The sequence below is a fragment of the Rhamphochromis longiceps genome, linkage group LG17 (assembly GCF_057381845.1).
Source record: "Rhamphochromis longiceps isolate RC_006_pf linkage group LG17, R_longiceps_female_GT1.1, whole genome shotgun sequence".
In the NCBI taxonomy this organism is placed as follows: Eukaryota; Metazoa; Chordata; class Actinopteri; order Cichliformes; family Cichlidae; genus Rhamphochromis; species Rhamphochromis longiceps.
This window is the reverse complement of record NC_140573.1, coordinates 12,998,002-13,017,344: the sequence shown is the minus strand read 5'-3', so window position 1 is coordinate 13,017,344 and position 19,343 is coordinate 12,998,002. Positions and strand designations below refer to the sequence as shown.

The 19,343-nt window shown below is 38.1% G+C and overlaps 1 protein-coding gene across 2 annotated transcripts in view; it reads right to left on the bottom strand.

The window, feature by feature from the left end:
* Positions 1-548: 548 nt before the first annotated feature.
* Positions 549-19,343, bottom strand: part of LOC146649381 (BMP/retinoic acid-inducible neural-specific protein 3-like) — a 58,977-nt gene continuing 40,182 nt past the window's right edge. For both annotated transcript variants that reach the window (XM_085387339.1, XM_085387340.1), the window contains 4 exons: positions 14,575-14,680; positions 13,882-14,118; positions 9,148-9,370; positions 549-2,435 (listed from right to left, as the gene is read on the bottom strand). In XM_085387339.1, the coding sequence (XP_085243465.1) occupies positions 1,319-2,435; positions 9,148-9,370; positions 13,882-14,118; positions 14,575-14,680 (1,683 nt within the window). In that variant the 3' untranslated portion in view covers positions 549-1,318. The remainder of the gene's footprint in view (positions 2,436-9,147; positions 9,371-13,881; positions 14,119-14,574; positions 14,681-19,343) is intronic.

Sequence of the window (19,343 nt, the reverse complement as noted above, 5' to 3'; positions counted from 1 at the left end):
TGATAGCAGCACCAAGAGTAGCTGTCAGCATCTTTAATGATATCACTGTCCTGTTTAGGTGACCTTTAAAATGAGTGATCATACATAAAATGAAGTAGTCATAGTGTAACAATATCTAGCTTTGTTTTGGAATGATTCTTTTAAAAAATGAATTGGAAATGTCGCATTTAAGCCCCTTTTCCATTAGTACCTACTTGGATCAACTCACCATGGTTCGCCACGGTTTTCCATTAGGTCCTGATACTACCTGGTATCAGGTACTTCTTTTAGCACCTGCTTGGCTGGGATTCGGAGCAATCTGAGCAGGTAATAAAATGTGACATCGTCACACTGCATGCCACTGACTGGCTGTTCAGTCGCGTCTCTTGAGAGCATCAAAATCAAAAGTGACATTTTTGAAACGTGACAACAGAATAAATAATGTTAGTAATCCCTATCATAAATCTGATAAACTCATTATAAATTTAGAAAAGCATCTATGTACACAAGAACACCATGTACAGACCACACATAAAAATGTATTTTATTTAGTGTATTAACAAATCGTATTATACATTTTATAGACAGTGTTTTTGTAACTTTTGCTTCACAAACAACAGCATTATAAAAATAAGAGCACATGTAACATATATTGTGAACATGATACATTGTTTGTCAGCAAATCCGGAGTAATACAGCATTTATTTATTCACTTTGTTTATGGCAATGACTATTTTCTTACAAAAATGTGAAGTAGAGCTTAAAAAAATGAGTGATTTTATCATGATATGAAAAGCAAAAAGAACACAGTGCCCATAATTTTCCAGCCAAAGAAGGAGGACTGTGATATTAAAACAATTACTTATGGTGGGCTTTTTTTTAGAAAGCAAATGTAGCGAGGAACATGCTGGTGTTGAAATGAAATGAGTGAGGTGACTACATTGCTTGGGTAATATTTTATCAGCAAAAGCCTTTTCTTTACGTATGTGAGCAATTCAGATTTGTGCAATCTACAAACATCAGCACGCTGGCAAAATATCAGTGATGGCAAATATTGAAATTCATATTAATAACTATTAAAGTTATTGTTTTCATCAGGAGAGAAAAAAAAAAATCAAACAATGAGGCAAGTATGGTGAAATCCTCCTTATTTCTAAGACGTAATACAAATTTATACCAAAAGCTGACATAAGAATCTCAAATGCACTCTTGAGACCCATGACAACAAATAACATGTCCCCCAAATGTCCCTTGCACTGCTCCAGAATTGCTCTTAACTATCGTCAGAGTTGTGTGGTGACTGCTCTTCCATCTGTGCGCCTGGCCACCTGCCCACTTCTTAGCTACATAATTTGGTTGTTTCGTATTCCATCGAGTTTGGCTGCTTGGCACTGAAAGTCTGCAACGCTGCCTGGATCCTGGCAACATCTGTAGTGGACAGTTTGAGCCGGTGCCGCAGTAGACAGGAGAACAGGTCCAGTGGCTGAGCTCCTGGTGGGGAAAGCCTGTTGACCCGATCCCGGATCTCCAGCAGCTGCAGCAGGGCTGAGTCCTGCGATCCCTGAGTATATGGGTAGTCCAGCTGTAAAATCAAGTCCTGGATCGCTTCCGGGTCAAAGTGCATACTATAGCCGTACACCTGGATGCTGTTGATCTTCATGTAGCCTAGATTTCGTCCCGATTCCAGGTACTCCAAGGGTTCATAATATACAGTTCCATTCCCGTTACTTGAGGTGCCCCTGATCCGGCTCCGTAGATAAAAATGCACTGTCTCAAAAAATGTTTTCCACTTGTTGCCTAAAGTCAGAGTCCAATTATAACAGTCATAAGGAAGGTCTAATTTAGTCCTCTCCCAGTCTGGATAGTTCTTCTGCTCAATGGGCATGATCCAGCTCTCTGAGTGGCTCCCGCCAAACGGATTGATATAAACAGACAGCATGGGGTCCAGAGTAATGTTCTTGGTAAGGCAGATCTGTAGAGACATCCCCAGGAGCATGTGGACATGGTTTGACTTGTATTTGTTACTTTTCAGTGTCAGCAGCATTCTCTTCCTCCACGATGGGTCAAACCAATTATTCAGCCTGACGTCATTGCTTACAAAGATGCCGTGAATGCTGATGCGGTTGTCACGTTTCTGGAGAAGATAGCGCAGCTCCATGTCCTGCAGGTCAGTCTCAAAGCCTATGTAGTGGTCAGTGGAGTCTGGCACTTCGTTGCGGCACACACCCTGGCTCAGCATGTAACCCTGGTTGCAGGTGGCGCAGCGGGAGCGATTCTCATAGGAGCATGACGCACAGGAGGTGCCCTCCCCCACTGTGCATGGAATCAAGCCCTGGCAGGGAGGATGCTCATAAGGGCAGGAGCAGCTCCGGGTTTCCTCCAGGTAAGAGCCGATGTGATTGTTTTCACTGCAGTACATGATGGAGAGGATGTAGTTCAGCCAGTAGCTAAAGGGCCTGCGACAGAGATGGAGCAGTGGGTAAGATTCATTGTTGATGCAGAGTACATAACACAAGAATCACATGGCTTCAAACATTAATCTCATTGTTTCTAAACCAAACAACAAAAAAATCTATATTTTGATTACAAACTCAATGCTCCTCTGTATGGAGAAAACCTGTGAGCCACTTAGTTTGATAGTGATCATCACGTATGCTTTTCATCAATGTGAAGTCTCACAATCCCATTTACTGTCTTCGCTCACATCTCTTTTCCCTTTCGGGTCATTATGCTTACATCAGGTGCTTTCTCTTTTGTTGGATGTTGAGTTTCTACTTTATTGTCAAATATAATATTTATAAAATGCTCCTGATTGTTCACATTAGGTAAGCTGAGTAATTATTAGATGGTCATATAACTTTGAGTAATTTCAAATTTCATTAAGAATAAACACTGTATTTTAATTTTTAAGAATTATAGTGCATACTTTCTTTCTTTGTGGAAGCTGTTACATTGTAAAATCTATAAACAAAAACAGAGATGACTCAGCATAGAAAAAGCGTTTTTCCTCACACATACTTAAAAAATATAAACAATAAAAAAACACTTGCATGTATTTCTTTTCAGATTTTTGCCTATAAATAAGAGATGCAGTGGATATAGATGGGAAGTTGAACAATAAATATGTGGGCATGAAATGAAAATATGGCTATGGATATAGCAGTTATGCAGCACTTCACAATTATGAAGCCATGAAATGTAAATGTCAAAGTCCCTCTGTCTTCTCCTGCTCTATATGATTCGTTAATGACACATGAAAATATGTTAAATGTAATTTAGAGCAACCAACTCTTGCACTGTAAGGAGTAAAACTGAGTCATTACTTTAACTAACAGATTGAAACTATGAGTTTCATATGCATGGTTAAGTGCTTTCTGAAGAAACACAGCTAAGTTAAATTTTGCCTGCTTCCTGACTAGACCCTATAGGGGAGGGAAGGTGCATTATGGGGGAGATCAACAGTCATTGCTTGTTCTGTATCACATCATAATCTCAAGAGACCAATGCCTGCTACGCAAGTCCCACATTTAAGCGATTCATTCAAATCCTTCAATGTTTTCATGAAATCCCTGTAGAAAAGATTTCCTGTCCACTTATCCAGTCTAAAACGCATCCTACTATAGATGGATCACTTGTCGTTTCACTACAAATATGCAAGGTCAAAAAAGATGATGAGTTAGAAATACACCCATTTTATATTTAGTGCTAAGAAAACGAGCTAATTGGGTAATTGGAAAGTCTCCCTCTGTAAAATAAGCTAATGCTAATTACGTTACAATTTTTATGTTGTTTACTTTGGGCAGAGCTGAAAATACTAAAAAGATACACTCTTGTTAAAAGCATAAACAACCAAAATGGTAATCAAAACATAGCTTCGGCTTTGGCATCACACAAAATTTCCTATAAAACAATATTAGGTTTAATAAGAGGCTGATAAAGATCACATTAGGAAAATACATCATTTATTTAAGTTGGAAATGTGCAGAGTCTAGTCTAGCCCTATGTACATCTAGAACCATACATATAGTATATGATTAGCAAAATGCTCTATTTATTCCAAGCCACAAACTATATCGGTGAAGCAATATACCGAAATTGTTTCTGAATGAAAGAGCAGATGGAATGCATGACAGGAACATAATGTGGTAAATTAGTCTGTCGCTTGCTATGTTCCACATCTGTCAGATTTTTTAATCCACTTTTGTTCTTTAGCAGAGTGGCTGTTCTGTTGCTGTAGCCGTGTGCAGCTGGTAAATTAATTTAAGGGAAACAAAAGTGCATGTATAAGTAATTTACATCTAAAAAACATAATTTTGAAGGGAAAAGTACCATTTGTTCAAACAGTTGTTAGACTAAAGAAATTAAACTGCACTGTGTGTGTGCTGGTGAGTGTGTGTATCACTGGGAATTTGATCCTATGATAAACAGTAGCGTTAGCCCTGCATCAGACTGGCCAGGGTGTAGCCCGCCTCTCGCCCTGGGATAGCTGGGATAGGCTCTAGACCCCTGCGACAATGATAAGGATAAGCAGAAGAGGATGGACAGATAGATGAATAAATGTTAGATGTAATTCCTAAATCAGGCTTTTTTACCCTTTTCCACAAATTATTTTAGCTTCTCAATGTTTAATACATTGACTGGAAAAGCATTTGATATATTCCTATATCGACACAAATACTATGAAAGTATAGTATTTGTGTCATATATTTACTGCAACAAATAAATGCAGTAAATATATGCAAAACATTTTTGAAGAACATTTTGATATTGTGGATATGAAGCAATTGATTATAAAAAAGATGCTATAATACATGTAATATTCTGAGTCAATTTTTAAACCAGCTATCAAACTGGATACGATCGAGTTGTGTTTGAACTTACACAACATATTTAAATGGATTTCATCTACACAGTCCTGCGTCTCTAGATTCTAGTTGGGCTGGAAAAATACACACAAATGGTGAAGCTAAGCAAAGTGATGATAAGGGTGAAACTGTGTACTAAACAGCTGGATAAACTAACATACTGCTGCTGCAGACTTCACAGTTACAGGAAAAAAATGGAAATAAATGATTGTGAGTTCACTTGTATTGTCAGTTCTGTGCAAAAAGCAATATATTCAAATGTGTTTTTTCCACTTTAATTGAGAAAACAATTATTTAAAAAGAAACATGGCTTAGAACACCTTCCAGTGGTAAAAATAACTAAATATATAAACTTGTGATTGCGTTTTCTTTTCTTTTCCTTTCTTTTTGTTTTCCAGCTCTATAATTTGTTCCCTCCAGTGTACTGTACTTTTACTCACTAATGATGCATATCTTAGGAAAAAATAATTATCATGCAGAGCTAAAGTCTATAGAAGGCTTCTGGTGTTTCTTAGTTTCGAGACCATTTTTTTGTTCTTCTTTTATAAGTGCTTTGAACCGGCAAGCCCCCTCTAGTATTCCAGCATCACAGTGAGCGCAGTCAGTGTGATGTGGAGAAAAACAGAAAGGAGCAAAAGACTTTTTCTTTTTCCTCAAATCAAATTTTAAATCTGGTGACATTTTGTCAAAAGATAGTCGATGTAATGCGTTAACAGTGTTAACGGCACCCAGCTTGTCTGAAACTCATCAGCGAGAGTCAGTTGTGCATATCTCACCTCCAGAGTGGAGACTGTGCACAGCAAGAGAGAGGAAGCTGTCTCGCCATCATAAGCACATTTTGTCAGCAGGACATGTAAACTGTCATGGAGACGCAGTGTGCAGTATGGGCAAAAGAGAAGCCGGGTGTTCACTCTGCAATCTGTTCATTGTCTGTCAGTTCATTTCACACAGATCAATGCCACAAACGAACTTTCTCCTTCTGCCACAGCGTACATTTTGACTAGTGAAGAAAACTTCTCCTCTGCACTAGATACACTTCATTTTTTCCATTACAAGCCACATTTATTTACTTTGGAAGCACAGAAAAAGCCGCCTATCAGTTGTTTTTGTGCAGCTCCATCACGGCTGCCCTGACACCTCTTGTATTCATGGAAAAAAATAAAAGGAAAAAAAATACTGTACATAGTTCCAAAGACTGCACTAGAAAGTTACAAAAGAAACTCCAAATGGATTTACAATGTAACAGCCTACATTTTTTTTTTTTATGTTTGCGTTGTCTTCATCTCACAAAGACTGTGAAGCTTTGGAACATGAATAATGGCTACAGAGATGTACAAATATTCCATATGAAAAACAAATCCTCTGTGAGCTGGGCCATTATGTACAGGGCGGTATGATATGTAAGGTAAATGAGGATAAAATCTTTGTATATTCTTGCTATATATATATATATATATATATATATATATATATATATATATATATATATATATATATATATATATGTAACTATTCACTATTACATTGACAAAGGGCAGTACATTCTTCTGCTGTCTGAAGATTCATCTCAGCTCAAAACACTGCAAGTCGCCTATTTCATCATTGTAATTTAGCTGTTTGCAAGCTTTTATACACAGATGGGAACATTTACTAAACCTGTCACCATTTTCCATCAGGGATGAACATTTTGCATCTTTTTAATTTTTTTGCACAGCACAGATATTACTAAGAATATAGCTGTAAATGACCTCGGTCGCACCTAATTTGCATAAATTGCTACTAAGGAACATCTGATTCTGCAGCATTATGATGCTATATGAGGAAACGGTGCTTAGGACTGGAGCTGAAAGCCATTAAGAATCAAGTTAATATGATATGAGGGACCATCTGGAAACAGAAATGCAAAATCATGCGAAAAAATAACCATTTGTCGTTGTATTGAATCTTTTGTAGTATGACTAGTGCAGGACTGAGAGCTCAGCAACAATGATTTTGACCAATCTTTTAATCTGCCTTTATCGCTCTTATACATTTCCCCTTAAATATCAGAAATACACTTTTCCCTATAGCGATGGTCAATCTATAATGGTAATAACCTGAATACATTTCTATTCCCTTATAAGATCTTTGCAAATAAGTGTCAGTATAGCTCATTTGGTTGTATAGAAAACCCATATACTAAAGTGGTGCAGTACCTTGAGTTTGAGTCTGCAAATAAAAATTTGGATTCCCTAAATATACTACTTCAGGTGAACTAAACAATTTTTGTGTTCTATTTTTAGGAAATAAAACCTTTTCTTTACCTTGCTTAAAAATGTAAGCAAACACAACTGTGCTTGCAGCAACTCCAAATTTAACACTGCATATATGTACAGTGCTGTGAAAAGGTATTTGCCCTCTTCTTGATCTCTTAGTTTTTTGCATATTTGTTACACTTCAATGTAAAATAGTAATTGCCCCCTAAACCTAATAGCTGCTTGCGTCACCCTTTGTAGCAAGAACTATATCCAAGCTTTTGCAATAACTGGCAATGAGTCTTTCACATCACCACTTTTCTTTGTAGAATTGCTTTAATTCAGGCTCATTGGAGAGCTGAATTAAACAGCCTGTCTAAGGTGATGCTAAAGCAGCTCAATCTGATTTAAGCACAGACCTTAACAGGCCACTGCAAAATATTCATTTGGGGTTTTTTTTAACCATCCAGGTGGAGTTGCTGGAGTCTTTCGGCTCATTGTCCATAACCCAAGTGTCCCTGAGCTTAAGGTCATGAACTGACAGACGGGCATTCTTTTTTTAGATTTTTCTAGTAGAATTCATGGTTGCATCCATTTCAGCCATCAAGCCATCCATTTCAAGTTGTCCAGCTGCTGAAACCGCAAAGCAGCCCAGACCATCATACTACCACAACCATGTTTGACTGATGGTGTGATCTTTCTATGATGCTATGTTTGTTTTGCCAGATGTAACAGGACTCAAACCTTGCAAAGTTTCACTCTTGCCTTGTCACTCCATAGAATATTGTCCTAAAACTCTTGGGGATCATTGATATGGTTTTTGACAAATGTGAGATGAGCCTTTGTGTCCTTTAAGGTCAGCAGTGGTCTTTGGAAATCTCCCATGGTTGCACTCCTGGAGTAATTTTAGTAGCCACTCCTGGGAATGTTCACCAATTTTCAGTTTTCTCCATTTTCTCAATGGCTCTCCATTGTGGTTCACTGGAATCTCAAAACCTTAGAAATGGTTTTGTAACCCTATTCGTAGATGTCAATGACTTTGTTTTTCATCTGTTCTTGAGCTTCTTCAGACGCCAGTATAACGTATTTCTACAGGTTGATTTTTTAGGGATTTCTTGATTTAGTGTGTCTGGCAGTAATCAGGTCTGCATGTGGCTAATAAAATAGAACCCAGCTTTCCAAAAAATGTGATTAATTCAGGTGGGTTTGGAAAGCATTTTCTCCTTAATAAATGAAATCTCCATTTAAAAAAACTGCAAGTAAGAAATCAGGTATGAGCCAAATACATGACTTACAACACTGTATGTTCCCATAGATTTTATAGGTAAATATGTACAGTTTGAATGAACAGAGATATATTCCCTCATTATAGAGGAAATGAAGGTGGGGGCAATTGGAGATTCGAGCTCTATATTTATTTTAAAAAAAATCACATTGCAGAGGATGAATATTTGGTTTCTCACCTGAAATAGCTCCTAAAATAAACCTGGATACTTCAGCTGCACTGACATAATTACATTTCTTTTTCATAAGCTTTTGTTGCAGACTATAGCTAAACTTTGTGGAGAAAAACACAAAAATAGATGGAATGATCAACAGAAGATCCACGGCAGATTTTCTTTAGTATATGATTTCATTGCAGTCAAGTTAACCAACAGGAAAAATGGCCCAAACTTTGCATATTCCTTTGAAACACTGCAAACTTTAATTTCACAGGAGGATAACTTTGATTTCCTGAATGTAAAGGAGACCCGGACTGGGAGTGCAGCCAAGTCATCAGGTGTGACACTATAGCTCACTTCAGTGAGACCTCGGTTGAATATCAAAGTGCTAATGTATTGTGTGTATTATTAGCATAATGCCTAGTTCAGGGGATAACAAAGCACTGCGCACAGAGCGGGCTGAGGAAAATAAATGAGCACTGCCGTTTGCAACGTGCTTGAAAGGACTTGCAATGTGGCTGCAGGCTTTGGAATTTTTGCTTATTTTTTCACACTCATGCGCGCAAACACACGGCCTAACACATCTGTATCCACAGAAAGGTCAGCAGGAATACTTATATTTCTCACCTCTCTCTCAGCATAATAATTTTGGGCTGAGTTTGACACCTTTTGCTGAGGGTGAAGAGCTTGTTGATAATGCGTCGTGCTTTGCTCAGGAGCTGCTGGGTGCTGAGCTCCAGCTGTTTGTAGCGCTGGAGAATGGTCGGCTCCGTTTTCCAGAAATATTGAATGGCCGATGCGTTCATAGCATAGAATGTAGGAAGCCTTCGAACAAAGTTCTGGAACTCATCTGAAAGACAGAGGACAGGCAAGATAGTTTAGTCTGTGTTGGAAAGAAGTGGATGGTTCCTGTCTGACTTTGCCTAACTGACCTGAATGCTTTCTCACTATATTTGGCTAATTTAGTCAAGCCAAAATGAGAAAATCAGTTTGCAGAGTCCATGTAGACTGAAGAGCTGTGGGGCAAACTGGAAGTGATATTGTTTGAAGCATAGGCTAATAGAAAAAGGCAGAGCTAAATACGGTGATGGGGTAAGATTCATTAATGAATAGCATACAGATTTTCTGCAGCAAGTCTGTCAGGGGGAAATCAGGATGGGCCTGGAGCACAGAGGATAACATCTGTCAGCCCTTCAGAAATGCTGTTTGCCTCGTGTGCTAACAGATTACATTTCAATAACAATATCATCACAATCATGATTGGATGTATGGAAAATCGAAAACATGCTCACTTCTGATTAGAAAAAGACCGTGCTGTTTGTCTGGATAATAAAGCATCAATTTGGGAAACCAATTAAGCCCCAACGCCTTCCCTGCTGATTATGCAAAAAGCTTTACATGTTCCTGTGAAATTCATAAGCTGAGTGTTTTCTATGACCTGTATTTTGAAAACTAAAGAAAAATCACATGGTGCTGCCGCCACCACTATTTTTTTTCTTTCTTCTAATCACAGATTTAGCAGATTGTGTGATATATTAATTTGTCTTAACTAAAATTAGTTTAAAAGATAAGACTATTACTGGCGTCCAATGAGATGGCATAATCCAAGAACGAGTCTGTCTTTTAAAACATCCCATCCGTGTCTTCATCGTAATAACCATCACTGTGATTTACATTTTGAATAACAACAGGATTCTGCGTCAAAGAAGAATAAGAATATATCTCAGCTTATATAAATATTTTAGCATTGCGCTTAACTTATTGAAACATTAAAACATCAGTCATGCAAACCTGCAATAAAAACAAGCTTAGTAGCAAAATGCAAATCTGACAAGACAAAGCAAGTTTAAGTGACACTGGCTGTTAAAGGATATTGTCAGATCATTGTCCAGTTATAGAAAAAAAGGGTTGTTCCAGATGGGTGTACATTTACATGGGATTAGTGAAGACTCATTTTTAGAAATTCTTGACAGCCATCCTTCCATTGATGGAAACAATTTATGGTACCTAATGTACCTGATGATGTAGTTTTAAAATTTGTTCTCTATCTTGTATCTATCTGTTGGCACAACATTGGTTTATCCCTTGAGTTAAATTTTTAAATGATTAATCGGTCTGTGTCATGTGAGTTAATAATTTAAAAAAACAAAATGGTCAGGTACAAGGACTAGTCTTGAAAATGAGTGAAAAAGCAGCAAATATCCAAAGAAAAACTTTGAAAGACCTTCAGAAAGCTTGAAGAACTATGTCTCACTATGTCAAAATTAAAAGAAGTCTGGCTCCTTGGAAGCAAATGATAGGCCGTGAGCTCACAGTACTACACACTGTACTACTTGCACAGTAATAGCTCAGCCTCAAATCCTCAGGCAGAAACCTGTTAAAAATTTCTATGTCAGTCTTAAACACAAAATGCAATCGAGCATTTGCTCTAAGGACTCCTTGTTAGTGGAATGGTCTGGCTCGCTTTGTCAGTGTCTTCTTTTAAATCACAGATCAAGACTCACTTCTGTTGCAGTGCTTTTTGTATTTTTTATTTTATTTTTGACATTACTAGCATACTTCCATCTTATTTCTATTCATGTTCATTCCTTACAATGGATTCACATTGTATCTTGTTCTTATTTTGACATTGAACGTTGAGTTTTGACCTGTTTCAGTGGATATGTAAATTGTTTTTGTATTTTCTTTCCAGTAAGTTTGCTGACCCTGTGTTTCTGGGAGGAGTAGCAGATTTGACTTCAAAAATGGGCAAAACAATAGGTACATTCACTTCTTCTTATTATTATTGATTATTTTATACTGTCATTTGGCTCATTAAGTAGGAAACATATAGAATATAGGTGTACTTTCAGGCTAAAAAACAATACTGATTAATTTAATATAGTTAACATCATGGCAAAATCATAATGTTGAATAACCATGAGAAGGTGGGAATGGCAAGTAACTTCTTAACTAAACTATTATTTTATCACCAAGACAACAATACCTCATCCCTGGAAACTTGCGCTCTAATGACCATTATTATCTTGTCAGCTGCTGAACCCAGGAAGGTAACGGCATTTTCCTTTTGTACAATTTTAAAAATAGAAAACACTGTCAGATTTTCAGGAACACAAGTACAGACACAGCGTGGGTCTTATCAAAAATAACACAAGGAGGCTGAAGGGTAACGACGCGTGTAAGGAGGCTTATTTGGCAGGGTTTTCTTAAATTACTTAATTATGAGGTTATAATTAATAACTTATGCGTCTTAGTAGTCCGGCAACTTTAAGCATGTATTTGACTTACTGCAACATATTGCAGTTTATTTAGACTAAAGCCTCTTGGATCTCTCTTGGATATGAAGTGCACTCTCTTATTTATGCTCCCCTGAGTCTAGTTTTTCCACACTGTTTCAATGCTCTGTTATGACTATGGTTTGTCTTAGCCAAACACTGAGATAGGATACTGATCCAGGTATAAAAAATATGATGTCTTAATTATTAAACAGTTACCACTCAGTGGGTGGTGGGACTTAAAACAAATCATGTCCACCATCCTCTGATGGTAGGAAGCTCATTTAACAATAAGAGTTATGATTATTAATCTCTCTGCGGCTGGTGCGAGTTGTCCTCTATTAGATTGACTATACAAGTAGATCCTCAGGGGTTTCAAGGAAACTTATTTTTCATTATTTAATACAGCAGTGTAACTGCAGTTCTCTGGGCACCTTGCTGCTTAAGTCATTGCCAACTGCGCACTAATCAAGTTGCCCTTAGTACAGAAGCATGTAGCCGGTAATAACACACAGCCAGCTAGGTGCACTGAAAACAGCTTAAGGCAGAGCTGGAAATGAGTGAAACAGCAAGATGCCCTTAGAGCCTGTGGATGCAGCACAGTTTTAATAATGACAGGGGAACATGGATGCAGAGCTATGCTGCAAGATACAGTAAAATTCAAGACTGAGGAAGAAGAGTTTGACATAACGGTCAACGGGTACATTAGTGGAAAAAAATGCAAAAGCTAATGAGACATTGGTTAAAACAACTGCAACATCATTGCTAGTGCTATTACAAAGCTATTAAATTGTATTCTGCAAACAGATTAGAGCAACTGTATTGTGTTTCAAAAGGCATGACAGCTCCTACCGCAGTGAAGAGCTTACTTCTGACTGAATCACTGTTGACCCAGTAATATTGCTGTAATTGCTCCTCTTTCATGTACTGGACTTTGTAAATCATCCATGCATTTTTTTCCTAAAGACGGGTTCAAAGGTCACAAAAGTGTTATTAATCTGAATGCTCGAAAAGTGGTTCGATTTTCACCAGAGAAATTTTATTAATTTCATTATTTTGCTGTTTCTACTACGTCAGCTATTTACTTAATACCTCTTGCTGTATTAGGCCACTAAGACAAGTGTTACTGATCAATAATCAGTGCTGCTTTACGGCAGGATTGGATTTATAAGATTTTTACATCAACACAATGAAGTAAGGTACCTTCATTTCATTCATTTGTTAAGAGCCTTAACGTAGCTGATATTTAATTGTTTTAGAATACCTCCTCAAAACATCCTTTGTTTTACAGAAATCACACATCTTTTAATATTAATGATCCTCATACTTTGTAAGTCACAGAAAATTGAACATATCATTAAATCATCGAGGCCATGAAGTCAAGCTCAACCGCAATCCAGGAAGATCAGCTGCTCTAATAGAAGTCCACATCAGCTGATGAATGGATAGCTTTTACTCTTTTACACATCCATCTCGCAAATCTTATACAGTGATTGCCATTTGTGTACCCATGTTCATCCATAGAAAGGCAGGGAGGTTCCACCCATGCTGCTAGATAGATATTACTGCAGACAATAGTTATCTGCAGATAATGCAAATAATCTTCTTACTGAATGTAAATCAAAGACAATTAATGTAAGCTGTTGCATGCAAGAATTCCAAATAATACTAAATAAAAGGTGTGTGCTGATATGTACAACTGACAATTTGTTATGATCAGGAAATGGTTTAATAATTTATTTCCCTCAAAAACCCTGAAAACAGATAAAAACAATAAAATTAAAACATGTGCAGAACAGGGAAAAAATCTGTTGTGTCTAAGTAAGTTAAATGAACAGGGCTTCTTAGTTGTTTTCATAACCATGTGTGTTTGCAAGAAGCTGCAAACACATGGGTCCAAAAAGTATTACACTGTGTAATGTTGAATTGCTATTGCATAGATTGGATGTAATAGTCCCTTTTTCAAAGATCGTCAGTTTGATTTTTCCATCAGTGCCTCCAACAACAGGGTGCTATTTGCAGTCAGTGAGAGGGTCATTTAAAATGGCATAAATAAATAAATAAATACAAATAATAAAACACTGACCTGACTCTTCAAATTCTTGGTTAGCCATGTTCCAGGAATCTCGGATTTGCAGCAAACTAGCTTCCATAGCCCTCAGATCCACCTCGGGGCAATTACACTGTGGATAGTCGACGGCACACTGACACCAGCAGTCGTTGTTTCGGCACACAAACTGGCCCTCCTCATTACAGCCAATGTAGCTAAGAGCTGCTTGCACAAACCTGGCCCTCAGATACTCTGGCAGAATGGCCTGGAGGCCTAAGGCAAGGACAAAAACAGGGCACAAACATGGAAATGTCACATGGATGAATGAAGTGGGAGCTGTAAGCACTTTAGCTACTGCAAAAATTGTGTTTAGATAGCTTTTCTATGGTAGATCTGTAAATCACCGAAGACCAGCTCTCATTTTCTTTCTTTTTTTTGTATCCCATGCTTGACATACACTTGGCGTCAGATGCAATATGCTGAGATTCACTTTAAGTTTTAGTTTTACTGTGTAGTTCTGCTACTTTTGTTCTGAATCATTACTGCCCAGGATTCACTTCAGAAGTCTGCAAGCAATGCATGGCTAAAAAAGCAAAAAAAAAAAAGCAAAAGAGTGATTGAAGCTAAATTCATTCTGACACTCTCGTGTTGCAGTTATAGGCCTGCCAGAGAACAGACACTGTGACAATTCCATCAGAAATTGGGGGAGTTCAATTATGGATGGCCAACCTTGCAAATGAATCTTGTTTTCAGGGCTCTGAACCAAAACGGAGCTGACAGAGTCGAGGTTGTCATAGTTACTGCATCCAAGAGGACCCGTCCTTGTTTCGGTCACCTAAAGGGAGGAAACCAGAGGGGCATAACAGCAATTCATACTGTGAAAGTAACTCTCTAATGGCATTAAATATACAAACACATACAGAGAGTGAGCTATGACAAAGGAGGATGGAAGCGAACGCAGATCATGCAGAATAAGATTAACAGTCATTCCCTCTACATCTCCTCTTCTGAGAAACACTAAATATATTACAGATTATTTAGACTTCTCCATTGAGCAAATCATATTTAGGATAATGACTCTGTGAGCCAGTGAGCTGGAAATTGAGTTGTGATCGGGTCCGCAGCGTAAGGCGTAATGAGTAAGTTGGGGTGTCATCTGTCAAATTCATCTCTACATTATGTTTACCCAGTATAATACCCACTGACACCAATAACATGCTAAAATGCATTGTAAGCCCGTGTAAGCATGTCATCTTCAATTATACACCTGAGGGTTTGTGTAATTGCTTTGTTCAAACTTTTACAGGAGGCATGCAATATTGTTCCAAGACTACGTAGGTTGAAATATGATGAGAGGATTGGCAGCATACTCATCGCGGTAAACAGTGAAGCCATTTTTCAGACTCGATGATGACAGATTCATTTTTACATGTTAATATTTTACTGCAAAATGACGGATACAAATACACATTAGATCAGATGCAGTCGGAGGAATGATTTGGTAATCCCATAAATCCTCACAACAGTTCTATTTCTGACGAAACTAAGCAGCACACCAGAGGCTCTGTGCGACTGCAGGAACACAGGAGCACTTTGAAGTGAATCAGCTTCCTCGCATGTTCGTGCTAACACGCTTGCCAGGTATAATGTTCAACCGTTTCATTTTTGCATGCTAACAGTTGCTAATTAGCGCTAAAAACAAAAGATCATTAGCTTTCCAGATATATGATTCATGGTGTAGTCACATAATAACATCCTGTGGTGTACCTCACCATAGAACAGACAGTATTTAACATAGACAAACACACAATAAATAAATATAAGCAACAGAGCATTTTTTTTATACAATAAGATATGTAACAGGCAAACAATTTTAAAAAAATGTTGTAAAGTGCAGTTGTCTGCGGCATGTCCGCAGCTCTTTTAAGGCATGACTGGTGGTTTTTGTTTTTAAACTCCTTTACCTTCTTCCAGATGGCAGAGAGACAAACGCAAGAGACATGGGAGAAAAAAAAATTACAATGAACTTTTGCGACATCCCGAGTTTGTTTTGCGAGATCTCGCAAAACAAACTCCAGATCTCGCAAAACAAACTCCAGATCTCGCAAAACTAACTCGGGATCTCGCAAAACTTTTGCGAGGTCTCACAAAAGTTGAATTCCAACAATGGCGGCAGCTACTTAGTTGTAATATTACTCTTTCTGGGTCACAAAATAAACTTGTAAGATATTTTGAGGCGTGAATGTAGTGGTGTAAATGTCAAATATCTGCTCGGTTTACAAGACATCACATATTTGCAAAAGTGCTGCGACGTTTTTGGAGATCTGACACCCACCATCTCGAAGCTATCAGGAGGTCGAGACCTACTACAGGAGGAGGAACACCGCTCTCCCGGCACATCGTGCCTCGACCCCCTGGTCGGCTTCGAGCTGGCGGCCTCCGAAGAATGCGGCTAAAAGTTTTGCGAGATCCCAAGTTTGTTTTGCGAGATCTCGCAAAAGTCCGTCTTAATTTTTTTTCCTCCCATGTCCCTTCCGGGGCTCCGTAACAAACAGTTAATTTACTGGAAGGGTTAAGTCTGCAGCAATGCAGCTGGCCTTCTCCTGAACACGGTCAGCATACACCGAGTCTAGGTTTAAGAGAGAACTACCCACAATCCCATGTGCTGTTTTTCACTCCCTGGTCCAAGTCCTTCTTGTCCTATTTTGTGTAGCTGTCATTTGCTTAGTGTCATAATGGTGGTAAATTAATACATATCTGGGATCAAAATATATTTACTTTGTATGTGTATTTCATCATCAACATGAACATTAAAATGGCGTGACAAAATGATGAGGCAATTAGAACTAAGAGCAAGTGTGACTGACTGAATATAAACGCATAGTATAAAGCCATATTGGACTGGCTTCATTTTACACTGGCTCTTATGGTAGGCTCTTAGTCTAAATGATGTTCTATATGACTGTTTGTCATTATGTCCCAGAAGGTGATGGAATTATAGTTCTAAAGAAATCTCATTTGTGACAGGCACATCTGTGACATACATTTTAAAGATACAGTTAAGGAACTGACTAACTACCGTACAACCTGGGAAAAAGCACTGAATTTGTACAAAATCTGCACAATTTTGGAAAACTAACCAGGGTGAGAGCCATAATCTTTTCCAAAGATATTGCTGCTTGCTTGTTTGGCTGAACCATCTAGATTTTCCACTAATTTAGCATTTGTCTATATCTAAAATCATTAATTATTTTAGTCATTAGTGCTCAAAACCCAGTGGCATGTCACGGCAAATCCCTTGTTTTCGATGTTTTCTGTGGTGACAAACAGCTTTCGAGCTGTGTGGTGTTTCTAAATTTTCTGTCTTTGAGGCAAACAGATAACACAAAGAAGAAACAGAAACATGGAAACCGTAAACCACTGAAACGTTAATCAAACTAGTTATTCTTATTTAGGTTTCTTTTAAAATCAGTGACACACAAGACAATACTTGGTCATAGGTATATAATGTGAGATTAACACAGTGTAACAAGCTTATTTTTGGCAACTTTTAGTCCACCTGTGGAGGTGCAGAAAACATAACTATACTTCTGGCAGTGGGTGTGTTTGCTTCAATCATGAGCAATCAAGCACCCCATTTTTCAGTCGCTCGAAACAAGCGCAGTTGGCTGTGATGGTAGTCTGACAATTTGGTGACTGAGAGAAGAGAGTGGGGCAGGCTTCACAACGAAAAACTTTACCCAGAGGAAATTGATGTGGCTGTGTGGGAGGTGTAAAGTCTTGATGAAAGAATAAATTACAACTCGAGCAGGCTACTGACAGTTTGAGGAGATTACATTACTGCAGCTTGAGGGAAGTAACAGACTCGGTTTGCACAAGTTTCTCTTTCCCTGAGAGAACTCTTAGATAAGTCATGGAAACAGTTCAGTGACATGAAGCGAGACGCCAAACAAGTTGGCAGAAGTTGTTGATTTGGCACGGACAGCAGGTCATTTACCAGCTCGTTTATAGAGGAAACGGCAGCCTTACCCACATGCCATGCTTCATTATGCGATTATTATTTCTGTACATCTGACAATCTGTTATGTTATTTTCGCATATCTGACAATGTCCCACAGTTATAAAGATTACAAAAAGCTAGTGCAAGAAATTCAAGTGAAGTTAATATTAAAAAGCTACGGCAGACAAACATCACTGGAAACAAGATATGTTCATGAATTGTGAGCGTGGGAAGCGCCAGCTGGAGGAGTTTGTTTTACACACCTGCTCCAAGTCAGGTTAATTGACTCAACAGAAAAGGTCCAAGCAAGTGGGAGTAGGAAAGGAAAAAGCTATGAAAATTCACTAACATATAGACAAGTATGTGCAGGCTTTTCCTCGAAAATCGAGCGTCTATTGGAGAAGAGATGTGTGCATGACAAATGTGCTGCATGCAGTCACTATTGGTTTTCACACAATGTTAAACAGTGAGTCCTGTGTGTAAGTATTGTCCAGATTTTCTGAAATCTCCTGTTTGTTTGAATAAACAGTATGTGTTGTAATCATCACCGCATGCTTTTGTCCGAGCTGCAGACCCAACTCAAGTGATCTTACAGTTTCCTTGGTAAATTCACAAAAACAGCACCTGTTATTTGTACTCGAAGCTTTTCGCTTATCGCATCAAATCGGCGGTATAGGGGGGAAAAAAAGAAAAAGCAAAGCTGATTCTATAACAGATGTGAAACTGATGAATGTGCGATGCTAATGCAGCATTTAGGAAAACTAGAACCAAGAAATAAATGACAACAAATCTAACAGAGTGTAGAAGATTAGATAATGTTTCTTGCGCTGCATCTGTTGCTTGCTTGTATGAACAAGTCGGGTGAACCTGTCTTTGCCCTGTTTCTTCATTAATCTCCTCCTGTGTGTCAGGAGGAAATGACTCTCTGGGACAAATGAAGCTTTTGAAGTCATTTAGGCAGATAACTGATCCACAGCTCCACTCGAGCTGAATGTGTTTATTTCTATTACCGGTTGGGTGATCTATTAAAACTCTGCTTATTCTCTACTTTACAACAAATTCTCCATTTCTTTGTCACTCTAAATTAAAATGTTGTAATTTAATGAATGCTTCACTGAATATCATAAGAAAAAGAGAGCAAGACAAAAAGCAAACAATTTATACAGCGACTGCTTCAATTTTCTAGCACCATTAGGCCATTCCTTGCTGTTAATCATAAATTGATGCATTAAGGTGCGTTGAAGAGAAATTGGTTTTAAAATACAGTGACTGAGTGCAAGAATGTGTGGCAGAGTGATTACACTAATAGTATTCCTCTTTGTGCACTGAACAGGGTGACCATTCAAAGCGAGTGTAGTCACTGCTGGCTTTCTCACCGTCCATTTGAAGAAGGTTGTCTTGACATTTTGGCTTAAAATCTTTTCTGTCCTTTGGAAATAAAAGGTTATTTTTAAAAATGGGTTTTGACTCAATTAATCATTTGCACTGTAACGCACCA